Below are 16,546 nucleotides of genomic sequence, written 5' to 3' on the forward strand. Positions count from 1 at the left end.
ACAAATGGCACCTGGTGCGATGTCTGGGTCGGGTCAAGTAAACCTGGAATCTTCCTCTCCCATCAGACCACCACTTGAATGCTAGCAACAGACAAGACTTAAAGGGAGAGCTGCCAGCCAAACACTTGTATAAAGTTATTTACATCTACTAACTCCTTTAATCATCCTAGTAACTCCATGAAGTGGAAACTATACCCTCTTTAAAGATGAGAAAGTCGCCGTATTGAGGGTCAGGGCTACTGTCGGGGGACTGATAATCATCCTCAAGAGGAAAAGTTTCTTCCCCTGTAAGTAAGAGAATGAATGTTGGGAGTTCAAGGTGTAAAGAGGAAAATCTGTGAACAGAGGACCTACACCCCCTACTGGTCGGAGCCTCTCATTGCTGCAGGAGAGATGAAGGTCAGAGCGCTAAGCTGCAGTCGTGGGGCGGGGCTTCTGTCGTGGGAGGAGCCAAGGCCCTTCCCACTTCCGGAGGGCGAGTCATTTCCGTCCGCCGAGGAACAGAGAAAGCAGCCGGCGGAGCTGCGGGCAGAGCGCCTCGGGCAGGAATTCCCTGGTCGCAAGTGGCAAGTGAGCCCCGGTCGGGACGGTGAGCGCGGGACCGAGTCAGGGGTGCGCGCGAGCTTCTTGGCCTTTGCCCTGGAATGTTAGGGTCGGGTTCGCAGCGGGACTGAGCGGGGCGTCGTCGCCTGGGAAACGGCGCGAGCCGGCGGCAGGCGAGAGGGTGAGATTTCCGGATCCTTCAGCGGAAGAAGGGAAATTTCTGGCTGGGGCGGGGGGCGAGAGGAGGCGGGACTTCCTGTAGCAATTTGAGAGCGACCTGCCACTCAAACCTGTTTACCTGTTTCCCTTCAGGCTGGCGCCCGGGATGGCTGAGGTGGAGGCCCAGGGCCGCCTGTGGCTGGAGAGTCCCCCTGGGGGCGCGCCCCCTATCTTCCTGCCCTCGGATAGACAAGTCCTTGTCCTGGGCCGGGGACCCTTGACCCAGGTTACCGACCGGAAGTGCTCCAGAAACCAAGGTGGGCGGGGCCGGAGCTGTGGGGGGTGTGGCCCGCTGCTGGCGCGGGAACTCGGTCTTGGGGAAAAGGGGACAGCCAGTCCAGTAAAAGGGAGCTGCTTGGCCACTGGGCTGGATTGCGCGGTGTAGCTAGTCCTGAAGTTGGTAGGTGCCCTTTGGGGAGCATAGAAAGAGAAATGCTGTGCCTGATCTGGAACTAGCCAGAGCCCTTAGGGGGGAGGGGTGGAGCCAATCCCGAGAGAGTTATCAGAGGATGCTCACAGGTCACCGTGAAGGTTTGAGTCAGGTCACGACCCTTCCCAAGGAGAGAGCCTATCCTAAAAGTACTTGTTGCTAAGCAGGGTGGGGGGTAATGGGCGAAGCCGAGGACCTGCACCTAGCCATACGGCGTCATCAAGGAGAAGCCAGTTCTATACAGAAAAATGCCCGCCCTGCCCCTAGGCAAGAACCGCCTCACAGGCAATCCTGAGGCCTCTGATTACTGCATGTCAAGGAGACAGCCGATCCCGTTTGGAAATAAACTGCTTTCCCTCCCGAGTGGGATGTAGCGTCCCCATTGCATGGCCTGAAGCTGGCCATGCTCCCAGTAGTGGAGAAGGCACTCGCACAAGGATGCACATTCTGACTCCACACTCTCAACCCTCAGTGGAGCTGGTCGCAGACCCTGGGACCAAGACTGTGGCAGTGAAACAGGTACCAGTTCCTCGGCAAAGTCGGGGTGGCGTTGGGGAGGAATGGCAACTCAGCAGGCCCATTGGAAAGACCTGGTTTGGAGGGGAGCAGGTGTGGCGAGTAGAGAGGATCACGTAAAGCTGCCGCTTCAGCGGGTATCCATCCACATTTAAAGTGGATAAGACTTGGGGCGCCTGGGTGGCTCCGTGGGTTAAGCCGCTGCCTTTGGCTCAGGTCATGATCTCAGAGTCCTGGGATGGAGCCCCGCATCGGGCTCTCTGCTCAGCAGGGAGCCTGCTTCCTCCCCTCTCTCTGCCTGCCTCTCTGCCCGCTTGTAATCTCTTGTCTGTCAACTAAATAAATAAAATCTTTAAAAAAAAATAAAGTGGTAAAACTGGAACCTGTAACTTTCACTCATCCCTGATTGGTGGTATACAGTGGAAAGGCGGGCTTACCGGTCTGATTGGCAGGTAGGGAAAGGTAGTCCTTAAAGTGGGGGTTTGAATCAGAGGGGCTGTTGGTTTGGGATGCAGTCAATCCCAGCTCCTCCCTCTACCTCTGCAGCTGGGAATCAACCCCTCAACTGCTGGGACCCAGGAGCTGGCTCCGGGGTCAGAAGGCTCTCTGAGGTTGGGGGACACACTGTATTTGGTCAACGGCCTCCACCCGCTAACCCTGCGCTGGGAAGAGGCCCGCACACCTGAATCCCAGCAGGACACTCCGCCCCGCACCACTCCGGTGGCTCCAGATGTGGCACAGGATGTTGAGCCACAGAAAAAGCGGATGCGAAAGTCATCCCCGGGCTGGGAGAAGTTCGAGAAGCTGCTGGTGTTTACTGCACCTGGGGTGAAACCCCGCGGCAAGGTGAGGCTGAGGGAGCCACACAGAGTGTCCCCACCCCACCCCCCTACACCACCCTCCCTCCCCCCCCCACCCCACCCCCCGTCCCGGTCCTTCAGCCTCTCTTAGCTTCTGCTTTTCTGTGAAGCAAACCTGATGACAAATTCAGGCGATGTTGTAAGCCTTGGGGAAATGGATGTCTTTCAGCCCCTGCCTGACCCACTGAAACCACAGGAGGGAACACCTATCACTTTAGCAGAGCCTTGAGCTCATGGGGCCCCAAGCCACCCGCTCTGAGCCCCACTGGTCTCACCAGTTAACTGATGAGCCTGTGAAAAGCTCGTGGAGCCTCCTCGACGCGGGGTTAGCACCTAAGCAATTTCACTCCTGTTTTTATTTTCCCAGTCGGCCTTCTGAGGTGGAGGCCAGAGGAGATGGTTGGGTAGGACGTGAACCCCATTTTAAAACTGCCAGCCCTGGGGCTTTGAAGGAGTAGGAGAGGGTACAGTGTAGATCTCAGGCTGTGCACTCTGGGAGGGGCAGGAACCCATATTTGCCATGGACCTTCTTTCCGTAAGATGTGCGGGCGCTCTGTGACTCAGTTTCCCCTTGGGTGACAGGTGAGTGGTAACGTCTCTACCTTGCAGGGGTGACATGACGCAGCCTGTGAGTCCAGCGATCGGAGGCATAACAGGGTTGATGTTCCTTTTTTCTTGCTGACGTCAGGTGGCTGGCTTTGATCTGGACGGGACCCTCATCACCACACGCTCTGGGAAGGTCTTTCCCACTGGCCCCAGTGACTGGAGGTGAGAAGAGGCAGAACAAGGTGGGCAGTGAGAGTGAGGCTGACACCCCCCTCCCCACCCCATGGGGCTCCAGGTCACCCTTCTGCTTTCCCATCCGCTCTAGGATCTTGTATCTCGAGATTCCGCGGAAGCTCCGGGAACTGGATGCCGAGGGCTACAAGGTGTGTGTGCTTCTGTGTGCGGTGACCGGATCACAGGGCAGGCCGGGGCCCTGGTGAGGAGGGCACCAAGTGGCATTGCTGTGCTCCCCAGCTGGTGATCTTCACCAACCAGATGGCCATTGGGCGTGGGAAGCTGCCGGCAGAGGAGTTCAAGGCTAAAGTGGAGGCTGTGGTGGAGAAACTGGGGCTCCCCTTTCAGGTGTGGCTGCAGGGGAGTATGAGGGCCATGGAGGTGGGGGGATGGGGACCTAGAGGGAGGGGCAGAGAGGAAGAAACAGAGACCCAGGGAGAAGGTACAAAATCCAGGGGGAGGGGGAGGGTTGGGGACCCTGGGAGCAACCAGAGGCCCTGGGTGGTTCTGCTAACAGAAACCCCGTATAAATGGTAGGTTCCCGGGCACCGGGAGCTCTCTGGGTTGGTGAGGATCAGGGCAGCATTCCTGGCACCCACATGCCCTCGAAGGATTACAGGAATGAGCCCGGGATGGAGTCTGATTTCCGCCCACAGGTGCTGGTGGCCACGCACGCCGGCTTGTACCGGAAGCCGGTGGTTGGCATGTGGGACCATCTGCAGGAGCAGGTGAGCGGTGGCCTCCCCCTGGCTCCCCTCTTCCCTAACTCAGCCCAGGCTCCCCCTGCATGTCTCTGGTGTTTGGCCTCTTCCCTTCTCTCCCTCCCATCTCCTTCCCTGGTCTTTGCCTCCTCTTTTCCTCCTGTCCCCATCTGTGGGTATATGAGGGCGGGGCTCCTGAACCCTGAAGATCTGAGTGGGTGGGCAGCAGATCACACGTTCATGTGTTCTTCTGTGTGTGCATTTGCTCTGAAGCGCAACAGGTTTTTGAGCTGAAGGTCAGTGTACAGAACAGATGAGCTGAAGGTCAGTGTACAGAACAGATGTGCTGGGTGCTCGTGTACCCGTAAGGGTGCAGGCTGTGGATGCAGAGACCGGTGTGTGAGCTAGCAGGAGGGGTGAAGCAAGGGATGTCAGGATTTACCTACGGTGGGCAGGTCATGCCTTTTTCCCAGGTGCCCCCGGAGGTCTGCAGCTGGGGAGGGAGGAAGCCACGTGGGTAGCTAGGAAGAGCGGTTTAGGTCCGGAGTAGCTGCGAGTATAAAGGTCCTGAAGCAGGGCTGTGACTAGTGTGTTCTGTTCTGGGACCATGAGGTCTGGGATGAGGCTGGGGTGTGAGGTCAGAGAGCTGGCAGGTGAGAGACTGAGGAGGGCCTCAGGTAAAGGGCTTCCCTTTTACCAGCGCAGGAGCAAAGGGTGCTCAGGAGGGTTGGGAGGGAAGGAAGCTCAGGAAATAGGAACTGGCACCCTCTGGTGGCTGAGTAAGGAACAGATGGGTGAGGGCAGAAGCCCAGAGCCCAGCCGCCTGGATGAACAGTCCAGGATCCAGGTGGTGGCAGTGAAGGAGGGTGGGGTCCTGACACAGGGCACCCTTTAGTATTCTAGGGGAACAGATGCAGGAGTGGCGTCCTCAATGCCCACAGGCTTCTCACTTGTCCCTCCCAGGCCAACGAGGATATGCCCATCTCCATCAGGGACAGTGTCTTCGTGGGAGGTAAGGACCCAGGGCTGGGTTGAGTGTGGATCCCCCAGGGCCAGGGACTTCTGTCCCCAAGGTCGCTGGTGACATGGGGGTGTGTCTCCTGTTTTTCAGATGCAGCTGGGCGCCCAGCCAACTGGGCCCCTGGGCGGAAGAAGAAAGACTTCTCTTGCGCAGACCGTCTGGTGAGGCCCCTGTCCCCTTCTCGCCAGGAGGTGTGTCCCCACTTTGTCTGACGTCTGTGCCCCCATCCCCAATCCTCACCCAGTTCGCACTCAACCTTGGCCTGCCCTTCGCCACACCAGAGGAGTTCTTTCTGAATTGGCCCATCGCCAGCTTTGTGCTCCCCACCTTTGACCCGGTGAGGTTCTAGGAACAAGAGTGGGGGGTGCGGGGGATGAGGAGGGGGTCACACTCATTGTGTCCACCTCTCCCAGAGAACCGTCTCCCCCTCGGGGCCACTCTACCTCCCTGAGTCCAGCTCCCTCTTGAGCTCCGACCCCGAAGTGGTGGTCGCCGTGGGATTTCCTGGGGGTGAGACACCCTGACTCCTGACCTGCAGAGGCCCCAGCCCGGCTCTGGGTGCTCAGGCCCCCCCTGACCCTGACCCTGCCTCTGCTTCACAGCTGGCAAGTCCACCTTCCTTCAGGAGCACCTCGTGTCTGTGGGCTACGTCCACGTGAACAGGGTGAGCCACTGCACCCCCAGGCTGTGGGCAGGGGCCCCGAGGTCCTTCCACCCCTGCCTGCCCCCCGCCGACTGTGGGCTCCTCACCAGCTCCCTGCTTCCCCTGCACCTCTGCCGTCCTCCCTCCTGCAAGGTCTCCCCACACCCTTGTCCTGCTGTATCCCTGCCCCCCCACTTAGGGTTGCCTCTTATACCCTAGGACACGCTGGGCTCGTGGCAGCGCTGTGTGACCATGTGTGAGAACGCTCTAAAGCAAAGGAAACGGGTCGTGATTGACAACACCAACCCAGACCCTCTGAGCCGGGCCAGGTACGGAGGGTCCCGGGGTGGCCTCTGGGTAGGGGGAGGGGTGGTCAGGGCCCCTGACCAGCCTGCCACCTTCCCGGCCCCAACAGGTACATTAAGTGTGCCCAAGATGCAGGGGTCCCCTGCCGCTGCTTCCTCTTCACGGCCACCCTGGAGCAGGCTCGCCACAACAACCGGGTGAGCCGGACTGCGCCCCTGCTGTCACGTTCCTCTCCATCCCCCCAGTTCCCAGGCCGCCCGTGACCCCCGCTCCCCTGCCTCCCGTAGTTCCGAGAGATGACGGGCTCCTCCCATGCCCCTGTGTCAGACGTGGTCATGTACGGCTACAGGTAAGCAGCTCCCTGCAGGGAGGCCCCAGGAGGTGGGGGCGGCGGGGGGGGGCATCAGGGCGCCGGGCCCGGTCTCACCGCCCCCTTGCACCCCCTGGCACCAGAAAGCAGTTCGAGGCTCCGACCCTGGCAGAAGGATTCTCGGCAATCCTGGAGATCCCATTCCGGCTGAATGTGGAGCCCACACTCGAGCGCCTGTATACCCAGTTCTCGGAGGGCTGAGCGCTCCCCACCAGTCCTTGCCCCTTCCCCTACCTCCACCTCACCCCCAATAAATCCTGTTTTTCTTTACAATTGAGCAGCACTGTGCTGGGGAGGAGGGTGGTCTGCTCAGGACAGGCAGGGCTGGGAGCACGAGGCTGCTGGCCTCCCCACAGAGGGTAGGCTTCTCAGACCCATGGTTGTGGGCATCCTAGACTGGGGAACCCCCAAGGGGGTGGAGGGAGCTCTTCCCTGCCTGCGGCTGTCCAGATAGAGAGCCAGCTGAGGCTCAAGCGATGGGACCCTGAAGACAAGTGCTGGACCCCCGTTTGGTGAGAAACTGTATCCTGGACTTGCCCTCAGGGGGGTGGCCTGGACGTGGGGAGTGGGGGGGAAGGGGGTCCTGCTACTGTCTGGGCCCCAGCCTGTGTGTGCTGCCAGCCAGGTGCAGCCTGGTGGATCCACAGGGGCAGAGGCAAGCAGACCAGGTCCCAAAACATGGCCGGCCAGCTCCAGGGAGGACAGGCCACTGGCCACGGCTCACCAGGGACTGACCAGCCACTGAGGGCAGCTCCATGAAGTACGCGGCTCCATCCTGGCTCGGGTGACTGATGTCAGAGGTGGCCTCCCTCGGAAATCCGTGAGAAACGCACATTCCCAGCCCCCGGCAACTGAAAGACTCAAACCTGGGGATGGGCTGGGCTTGACCCCCCACCCAACTCCCAAGGCATCTGGACACAGAGCCTGGTAGCCAGTGGGCTTTTAAAAGACTTTATTGGGGACACGTACAGGGGTGGGGACCGTCCTTGGAGACCTCTCCGGCCACGGTCCTCCATCTCGCTGGGCAGCTGCCATCCCCAGGGGCCCCTGCTCAGAGACATCTGACCTGCGGGCAGGAGGAGCATGGGAGGGGCTGGCCCGGGCACCCCACGGCTTATGGCTGTGAAACTGCAGCTCCATCACATCCTGGGACCAGTGGGATTGAACCTGCCTCTCTGCTCTGGTCTCAAGGCCAGGGAGGGCCCCACTCTGGCTTCCTAAACCCCCCCAGAGTTTAAACTTCCTACACCCCCCCAGAGCTGACTGCCACTCACCAGTTTCAGCAGGGGCCTCGTCTGTGACTCCTGGAGGGGCCCAGCCTGGGGGTGGCCACTACCCCCCCATCTGCAGGGAGGAAGGCAGGGAGGCAGTGTCAGAAGCAGGGACGGTGCTGGGGGGCAGGGGGGGTGGGGGGCAGGGAGCCTGGCCTCACCCCGCGCTGCTGCTGCTCCTGCTCCAGGTTCCGCTGCAGGACCTGCTGCTGGTTGGCGATGACGCGCCGGATGCCGTTGACGAAGTTGCTCTGGTCATGGGGGATGAGGCCGATGAAGATCTTTTTCTCCGACGAGTACAGCAGCATGAGCACGCGCACCTCACACGACGCCTTGTAGGAGAAGTGCACGCAGCCGGCCTGGGGGGCGCAGCAGGGTATGGGCGTCTGGCCAGGCACGGACACTCCCACCCACACAGGCTGCCTTGTGCCAAAGCATCCTGACGGCTATTCTCACAGCCCTGGTGTCACTCCCACTCAGGGACTCACGGACTCTGCATCAAGGGGCCCTGAAGTTGTCAGTGCCCATGGTCAAGCACCCCACTGGCAGCAAGCGCATAGGGTGGCCTTGACCTTGACGGACAGCCACCACATGAGATGCACAGGCCCTGCCAGCCCCCTGAAGCCCAACCCTACAGTCCCCCACATGCACCTCCAGAGTGGCCAAAGCCCCGTGAGCCCTCCACAGGCAGGGACACAGCCAACCGTGGCCACCGCATTGCCAGCTTGGGGAGCAGACCAAGGGCTCCAGCTGTTACACCGACCCCTGCTCCTCCTGGCCCGGGGTCCCCACCCCCACCTCGCAGGTGATCAAACGGAGCCAGAGGGTTCACAGGCCCCTGGCGCCCCTTCGGGGGACAACTGCGGCAGCGGTGGCCAGTGGAAGCCCTTCCTGAGTGCACCGACCGGAGCCCGCAGCAGAGCATGAGGGTCAAAAGAAGGCAAACTCTTGAATGTGGAAGAAACCCACAGCTGGCTGGCAGAGACCCTCGTCCAGCGGCGATCTGTTCAGCTGTGGGACAGACGCTGGCCAGGTGCAGCAACACCCATAAGAATGCAGTGACCGCTGCACTTTCCTTAGCCCTGGAGGATACCTGCCTCCCCTCGCTGCTGGAGAAAGTGAAGCCAAGGCCCACTGGCAGAGAACCCAGTGCTCTGAGGGCCCCGGCTGGAAGCAGACAGACCTCCCGGCCTGGCAAGGGGCCTGGGGGAGCCTCAAGTTTTCGCTAATAAACCTGCAGGCCAGTGGCTCCCTATCCCCAGGGAGAGCAGGAACCTGGGAGTACCGGGTCTACGCTCCGTGGTATTGCCCTTCCACGCTCTGAGTGAACCCGGGGCCTGCCTCTGGGCCTGTTTCCCCATCTGTAAAGTAGGGTCAGGACCGCAGAGCCCCAGGGAAGTCCATGGACTAGGAGCCAGCACGCGTCCAGACACAAGGCCAGCCTACGGCCACCAGGGCCACCATGACGCAGCTGGGGTGGAGAAATGATCCCTGTCGCTCATCTCCTGGCCCCGCAGCCCCGCGCCACACTCACGAAGCCATTGTCCATGATCCGACACAGGCTCTTCAGCGTCTCCAGGTCCTTCGTGAAGTGGAACTGCACCAGGCGCGAGTTCCGGAACAGCGGCACCAGGGTGGTCTGCGGGCCAGCCAGGGCAGCTCCGTGACCCGGAAGCCCTGCCTCTGTGCGGTCCACACACTGTGGCAGCATTGACTTACAACCTCAGATGGGTCCTATGTGGACCCCCAACCCCAGCCACTATCTGCGTCCATCTGCCTGTGCTCGTCAGGGTGGCCAGCCTCCGTGCACTTGCACTTTGGAATGTTCTCTATCTGGCAACCCCAGGGTCCCCTCCCTGGGGAAGGACCGTGGCCAGCCTGAGGACCCCTGCTTCATACTCACCAGTAGCTGCTGCGGGATGAGCTGCATGTACAACTTCCTCGGCCACTGCTCGGTCCTCCTGTGGGGGGCCCCAAGGGGATGAGGGTCAGGAAGCTGGGTCTCACCAGGACCCTGCCTTGGCCTCCCGGCCCCCCCTGCCCCCCACTCACAGGATCTCCCCTTGGTTCACGTAGACGTGCGAGGGCAGCCACCGCTTGGACCGACTGTTGGGCTCAGGCCTGGGCTTTTGGGGAGAGGAAGAGGGTGACATCAGTTGTGGGGAGGCACCCCAGTCCGGAAGGACGCACTGGTCTCGAGGTCACCCAGGACCCCCCACCCCAGACTCACCTCCTGCCACTCCATGACACCGCTCCATGCCAGGAACTTATTGTTGACGATCTGAACCGGACCCGCGACACCACCAGGGCCCACGGCCTGTGGAAGCAGAAAAGGGGGCCTGGTAACCAGAAGCACCCCAGAGGAGGCCTCTGGGCAGCCTCCCAGCCGTCCATGAGCCTCGCTCCAGCTTCCTTCCTGGCTCCTCAGCCTCCAGGCTGTTGGCAGCCCCATAGGACTCCCCGATGCTGGCCCTGCCATCCGCCTGCTCACAGACCTCCCACGACTCCTGAACGCCCTGGAACCAGTCTCTGATGCTCAACCTGGGGTACCAAGCCCACAGGTCGGCCTCTAAGAACTAAACAGCCCTATAATTTCCTGCACAGCCAGAACACAAGGAGCAAGACAGATATTCACAAGCAACTTGTAAGGGATGAGCCAGGACACACCTCACCCTCCAGAGCCTTCCAGCCACATGTAGCACTCCCTGCTAGCCTGCTTGTGCCCCGCTCCATGCGGGTGTCCCTCCTGGCAGGAGCTGCCCCCATCAGGCCCCATGCTCTCGAGGCCTCACCGACCCAGCCTCACCAACCCACTCGCTGCCTGGGGACCTGAGGGCTGGCCTGGGCGCCACGGCACACCTGTTTGCGCGTGGTGATGACCTGCCGGATGGCGTTGACGAAGCCGCTCTGGTCGTAGGGGATGAGGCCCATGAAGATCTTCTTCTTGGACGAGTACAGCAGCATAAGCACGCGCACCTCGCAGGGGGAGATGTGGGGGAAGAGCATACACCCCGCCTGGGGGAGGGGAGCAGGCGATCAGGGGCCCTGGGGCAGCCCAAGGGGCCAGATGCCCCTCCGAGCGTGTGCTTCGGTGTCTCCCCCACCTGGTAAATCTGGGGTTGGGGCTCCATCTCCCACTCAAATCCCCCTCTTAATGCCAGTCCCATCCCTTAGAGCAGGACCCGCCTTTGCCAGCAGGGCCAGAACAGCCTCCAAGAAGGCCCTAAGCACAAACCCAGCTCTGCTTGTTCCCAGCTTTGTCACCTGACGCCAATCACCTCGTGTTCCTGGACCTCAGTTTTCCCATCTGTAAAATGGCCTCACAGTAGCCTCCACAGTCCACGCCACATAAACATTTGTCACATGAGATCCTAGTGCCTCTTCGGTGGGACTTGGGAAACCAGGAGTCCGACAGAGCCCTCGGTGGCGGCTGTCAGGACCGAAGGGGCATGCACTTCAGAGAATTCCCCAGGCTGTCCGGCCGTCTCTTGTTGCGTAGAGGCCACCTGCTCAGGGAACTTGTCCCCCACACCTTCTGGACCTGTGTGCAGTGGGTCCTCCCAGAACTACTAGTAGGACCAGGCATGGGAGGCCGGGGGCACAGGAGGTGTGCAGTCAATGGCCTTCCCTACAGCCTGAGGGCCTCCTTGCTGGCCACGCACAGAGCAGGCCCTCCACAAAGTGGTCAATTAAGGGGACCAGTCTCTTCCCCAAGAGTCAACACTGCACCAGTCTGTCCAGCCCCTGATGGAACAGGAACTGCCTGGACACAGAGGGTCATGACAGGACCTGAAGACAGGAGGGGGCTGGAGAGGTGCTGGTCCCAAAAGGGACCAGGGACTGGAGGGGACCCCAGAGCTCAGCCCCATGGTGTCCTGGGCAACCTACTCTCCTCGCATGTATCCCGTACTTGCACCTGTCCCCTTCCACAACTGAACCACTCTGCCGAAACCAGGGGCAGATGAGATGAGGCCCAGACCCCAGGGGCTGCAGAGACCAGACTGAGATTGACTTCCTGATGGCCCAGCACCATGGTCTCCCTGGCTCACGGCCAGCAGGCCCTTGCCACCCACGCAAATCACTGCCCCAAGCACTATGCACAGACTTACTCCTCATAACAGCCCCACAGAAGGAACCCAGGCACTAGCCCTGTTTGCCAGAGGAGGAAGGAGCCTCCGCACAGAACATTCCGCCCCCTACCGCAGCCCCCAGCCGCCCCAGCCAGGGTGGTCCCGTAGATGCTGCTCTACCTGAGAGCCCCCCCACTTCCAGAGGGACGAGATGCCACGGAGAGAGCGTGCCCCCCAGGCCCCCGCCTCCCGCTATGCCAGGTCCTCACGCACTCAGGAGGGGCCCCAACCCCCTACTCACGAAGCCATTGCCCATCACGCGGCAAAGCCCCTTGAGGGAGTCGCAGTCTCTGTTGGTGAAGTGGAACTGCGCCAGCTGGGAGTTGCGGAACAGGGGGCCCAGGGTGGTCTGTGGGCAACAAGGGGACCTCTGGGTCACTGCAGGGGGTGGGGGGAGCAGGGGGTTGCCGGGGGGGGGGGGCTGCAGGGGACCGGAGGCAGGTCTTACCAGCAGCTGCTGCGGGATGAGCTGCATGATCAGCTTCTGGGGCCACTGGTCAGTCTCCCTGTGGGGTGCAGAGAGTCAGGGGAGCCCCCACCCCGGCCGCCTGCCTGCCGCCCCCACCCTGACACCCGCACGCCCGCCTCTACTCACAGGTTCTCGCCCTGGTTCACGTAGGCCTGGCAAGGGAGGGCCCGCTTCAGTTTCGCGGTGGAGTCTGAGTAGGGTCGGCGCTTCTGTCGTGGGAGCAGGAGGGGTCACTGGACACGACCCAGATGCCCCAGCCTGCCCCACCCACAGAGGCCCGCCCTCAGCCCCTGCGGGGACTCACAGGAGACCGGCCACAGCTCACCTCCTGCCACTCGAGGACGCCGCTCCAGGCCAGCAGCTTGTTGCTGAGCCGGTGCTCACCTACGGCCAGGCCCCCGAGGGCGAGACCAGGCGAGGAAGGCCCAATGGGACCCAAGGCGCCAAACACCCGAGCACCTTGCTGCAGCACAGGGGAGCAAGGAAACTGAGGCTGAGGGACCCATAGGCAGGCTATCCCCCACCAACATACCTCACAACGTTCAGACCCAAATCCCCTGCTTGGCAACTCCCAGAACCACATCCAAACCCCGTTCCCAGGGGTCAAGACCCCAAGCAGCTGACCTCCACGTGCTTTTCCTAACGCTACTCCAGAACCCGAGCCCCCAAGACCCTCCTTGGCACCTCCACACTGGTCTGCTTCCTCCTCCAGACTTCGCTCCAGCTGTGCACTCAGCCTTGAACGCCCTCCCACCCCCTTCAGGAGATGCCATCCACTCGAGCCCCTGGCCTAAGCCAATTCTTAGTCCCTCTGTCCCAATCCAACTCAGAGAACAACGCTCTGGGGGCCCAAGGCCTCCTCGGAGTCCCCACCACACAAAGGCCAGCCCGCACCGCGGCTAGCTGCCTGGCGCACTGGTTTGCCACGACGCAACCCCCTCCCCCGCTCAAAATTCTCCCAAAGCTCTGCGTGGCCCTCAAGCCAAGTACGGACCCTCCCCCTCTAGCTCCCGCCAAGCCTTTCAGGGGGTCACAGGCCCTCCTGCCCTGCAGACTCCATGCTGCAACCACACCAGGCTGACCTCAGGGGGGAGGAGATAAAGCACACAGAGCCATCCAGGGAGGCGGGGACACTTCTGGAAGAGGCAGTGTATCACCACCTGGAGGGTCTCAAACATCTCGAGAGCATTTGCCGAACACCAGAAGAACGTTCCAGCAATAAAGCCAAAGAAAGCTCCACATTCTACTCTTCCTAGGGCACTCTACCAGCTATCTTTTTTTTTTTTTTTTGTAAACTAAAAACATCTCAAAGCAAACAAGGGAAGGCTCTGGAACAGGCTGGCAGCAAGCAAGCCCCGAAAACCTCCCTCGTGAATGCCTCCAAGCAGCAAAAGAAGTAACAATTGTTACTTTTCATGGTACTACTGATGGACACCCTCCGCATTCCTACAAAGCACACAGATGTCTCCAGTCCCAGAAGGACAGGCAGGAAAAGTATTTCATGGGGGCTTCAAAAGTAAACAGAAAAACCTGAGCCAGCATGACCTTGATCCGGGCAGGTGATACAGGAATTTGGGCAAGGGTATCAAGCCAGGAAGAAAACCAGAGAGCATCCCGCTGTAGGAACGTGCTGGTGTGTGTCCCGGGCCGGGTGGCGTCTGAGATGCAGGACAGGTGCTGAAGCCCTGGGTTTGCAGGTGCCACAGGTGGGGTAGAGAGAGTCTAACAACAGCTGCTCAGAGCACAGAGCCCAAAGGCCTTTGCGGATCCTGGCAAATGCGCTCAAGGACCCAGGGCCGAGTAAACTGCAGGCGCAAGTGTTTAAAGTCGGCTTTGTCTGGGAGGGTGAGCTGACCCCGCAGCACCTGAAAAATGTTTTGGTCTAGGACGTACACACCAGAAACACTTACCCAAAAGCTCAGGTCTACTTGCAACAAGCAGGGGAGCCCATCAAAGTGGAGGACAGTAAGGGGCTAGGCTTAACTGCAATCCCAGAGCAACTCTCCCAGCTGGGCAAGTGTGTGCAAAATTTGCCTTTGCCTGTGATATGTAAATTGTTTACAGGGAAGCCTGTTTCCTACTCCGGAGATCGAAAGCCTTACCATGCACATTTCAAGATCCCAGAAACGCTCCTGACAACTAAATGAGACTGCTGAACTCGGGGGGCGAGCCAGTGAAGGGGAGGGATATGTGTAAGTTGTGGGAGGTGTTCAGAGACTTGATATCTACATTGAAGATCCCAGGAAGCCTCTTTAAGGCTCGTGTGGGGCTGCCACAGCGACCTGTCATGCACAACGACGGGGCAGTGGAGGGAAGCAGCGAACTCCAGAGCCAGCCTAGGGCAAAACGCACATCTGGGCGAGCGTTTCACGCCAGGATGTGCAGTTTCACTATTATTCCAAGTACGCCTGAACATTTTTGCGTACGTAATTTGGGTCTGGGGAAGCGTGTGTAGTTAATGTACTTGCAAAGCCAGATGTTTATGTTGGGGCTTGCTGCACTCCGTAAGGGCATCCCTTATCTGGGCGGCCGTGCAAATCCTGGGCGCACACGCCACGGGCTCCGTGCGGACCCGGAGATGAACACCCCCAAGTGCAACACCTGGGCACGCGAGTTTAAGACGCGGACCCCTCTCGCCACGGCCCCTCAGACCCCCCACCATTTCCAGATTTCCTGCCCGAAGAGAGACCCAACTTTCCAATTAGAAAAACAAGCGTGCACGCCGCTCGCCCGCCCCCCACCCCGCGTTTAAATCGGGACGCGGAGTCAGCAGTAATTTGAGCCCTCCCCGCCCCCGTACCCCACCCCCGCCACCCCAGCCCAAACGCGCAACAAAGGGGAGAGCCCGGCGCGTACCACCCGGGGGGGTTCCACGGGGGAACCCGATCCCACTCGGGACCACCCCTAGGGCCACCCGGAGACCCCAGAAAGGAGGGGGCCGCGGACAAAGACCCGAGCCCGGGGGAGGGGCCGGCGGGGGCGGGGCCGTGGAAGGCTCTGGAAAAAAGGCGGGGGGCTCACCATGGGAGGGGCCGAGCGGGCCCGGATCCGCGGCGGCTGCGGGCCGCGAGGGCTGGCCGGCCAGGAGCGCGAGCGGGCAGCGCGCACTGTGAGGGGCCGCGGGGGGCGACCTCGACCCCCGAGAGGGCCCCCAGCGCCGGAGCGGTGCGGAGCGCGGCGCGGACGGACCATGGCGGGCACGGGCCGAGTGGGCTGGGGGTTGCCACGGGCCACACGGGGGGCTGCAGGCTCCACGGACTGAGGGGCGCGGGCGCGCGGCTTCGGGGGAGACGGGCAGGGCTGTACCAAGCGCAGGGGACGCGCCGCCGAAGAGGGGTCGCCGCGGCCAAACCACTGCGGCGAGCGGGGGAGCGCGGCGCGTACCAAGAGCGTCCGCGAGGGGGCGTGGCCGGGCTGTACCAAAACAGGGCCGGGGGAGCCTCAGGAAACGGAGAGGGTGTGTGGGGCGGGGAACAAGGCCATTGGAACATACTCTGGGCGGCTCGAGCTACACGGGGAGGAACTGAGGGGACTTGCGCGCAGCAGCTTCAGGGGGGTGTGGCGGGAGAGGCCATACCGAAGGGTGCGGGGGGATTGGTGAACGTAGAAGACGATACCAAGTTGGCTACGGGCTGGGAAGACAGAACACCGAGAGACCCTACCTTGAGAGCGGGACCCGCGGAGCCGGGAGACTACACCAACGGACCTCAGAAAGAGGAGGAATAAGGAATAGGGGTCTGGGAGTAAAGGAGCCTACCTAGAAGTTTGGGGATACAGATCGTACCTTGCACCAGAGGAGGACTTAGTGTTTGGACGCCGTGACGTGGCTAGGTGGACCGGAGACCACAAATCCCAGCGGCCCTTGCGCGGCATGGGCGGGGCCAGGCATCCCAAGGCAGCCGCCAGTCATTGCTGTGTGCCGGTTGGCGCCTGTACCCCAGGCCCCGCCCGCCGCCCAAGGTACCTCCTCCCGCTTCCTGACGCCGGCTTCTTGAGGCCGTTCATTGATTTACTCATTCACTCAACTGTTGCATGCCTGCGTATTCACTTACTAGAAGTTGTATAACATTTCTTGCTTAAATTTGCTTGTTTGAATCGTGGACAGTGAGTAACCGTGAAGTGGTTATGAGGATTAAATGAGTTAAAGTAGTAGGATTGGTACTCAGCATGGTAACGACTTAAATGTTAACTTTTTCTTTTCTATTTAAAGACTTTGTTAGAGAGACACAACGAGAGAGGGAACACAAGCAGGAGGAGCGGGAGAGGGAGAAGCAGGCTTCCCACTAA

The 16,546-nt window shown here is 60.8% G+C and overlaps 2 protein-coding genes across 12 annotated transcripts; one reads left to right on the forward strand and one right to left on the reverse strand.

Annotated features, from left to right (window-relative positions):
• The first annotated feature begins 264 nt into the window (after positions 1 to 264).
• Positions 265 to 11,027, forward strand: PNKP (polynucleotide kinase 3'-phosphatase). Of its 6 annotated transcripts, none has more exons than XM_082710243.1 (17): positions 435 to 589; positions 856 to 1,019; positions 1,665 to 1,711; positions 2,255 to 2,554; positions 3,257 to 3,336; positions 3,440 to 3,497; positions 3,589 to 3,696; positions 4,005 to 4,076; positions 5,013 to 5,061; positions 5,161 to 5,231; positions 5,315 to 5,407; positions 5,484 to 5,580; positions 5,673 to 5,734; positions 5,933 to 6,042; positions 6,129 to 6,216; positions 6,307 to 6,368; positions 6,473 to 11,027. In XM_082710243.1, the coding sequence occupies exons 2-17, from the start codon at positions 869 to 871 to the stop codon at positions 6,588 to 6,590; spliced, it is 1,566 nt and encodes a 521-aa protein (XP_082566369.1). In that variant the 5' UTR covers positions 435 to 589; positions 856 to 868; the 3' UTR covers positions 6,591 to 11,027. The 6 variants fall into 6 exon arrangements, with proteins under 6 accessions (XP_082566372.1, XP_082566368.1, XP_082566369.1 ...); XM_082710241.1 differs by having other exon boundaries at positions 452 to 566; XM_082710245.1 differs by having other exon boundaries at positions 486 to 570.
• PTOV1 (PTOV1 extended AT-hook containing adaptor protein) lies at positions 7,325 to 16,127 on the reverse strand. Of its 6 annotated transcripts, XM_082710250.1 has the most exons (15): positions 16,044 to 16,106; positions 15,922 to 15,965; positions 15,281 to 15,673; positions 12,585 to 12,722; positions 12,386 to 12,468; positions 12,239 to 12,296; positions 12,032 to 12,139; positions 10,520 to 10,675; positions 9,891 to 9,977; positions 9,713 to 9,786; positions 9,564 to 9,621; positions 9,195 to 9,299; positions 7,822 to 8,019; positions 7,664 to 7,733; positions 7,325 to 7,455 (listed from the first exon to the last, which is right to left on the reverse strand). In XM_082710250.1, the coding sequence occupies exons 3-14, from the start codon at positions 15,449 to 15,451 to the stop codon at positions 7,722 to 7,724; spliced, it is 1,248 nt and encodes a 415-aa protein (XP_082566376.1). In that variant the 5' UTR covers positions 15,452 to 15,673; positions 15,922 to 15,965; positions 16,044 to 16,106; the 3' UTR covers positions 7,325 to 7,455; positions 7,664 to 7,721. The 6 variants fall into 6 exon arrangements, with proteins under 6 accessions (XP_082566376.1, XP_082566377.1, XP_082566378.1 ...); XM_082710251.1 differs by lacking the exons at positions 15,281 to 15,673; positions 15,922 to 15,965 and having other exon boundaries at positions 16,044 to 16,127; XM_082710252.1 differs by lacking the exons at positions 15,281 to 15,673; positions 16,044 to 16,106 and having other exon boundaries at positions 15,922 to 15,960.
• Between the last annotated feature and the right edge of the window lie 419 nt (positions 16,128 to 16,546).

This window comes from Mustela nivalis, assembly GCF_964662115.1.
Source record: "Mustela nivalis genome assembly, chromosome: 18".
Taxonomy (NCBI): domain Eukaryota; kingdom Metazoa; phylum Chordata; class Mammalia; order Carnivora; family Mustelidae; genus Mustela; species Mustela nivalis.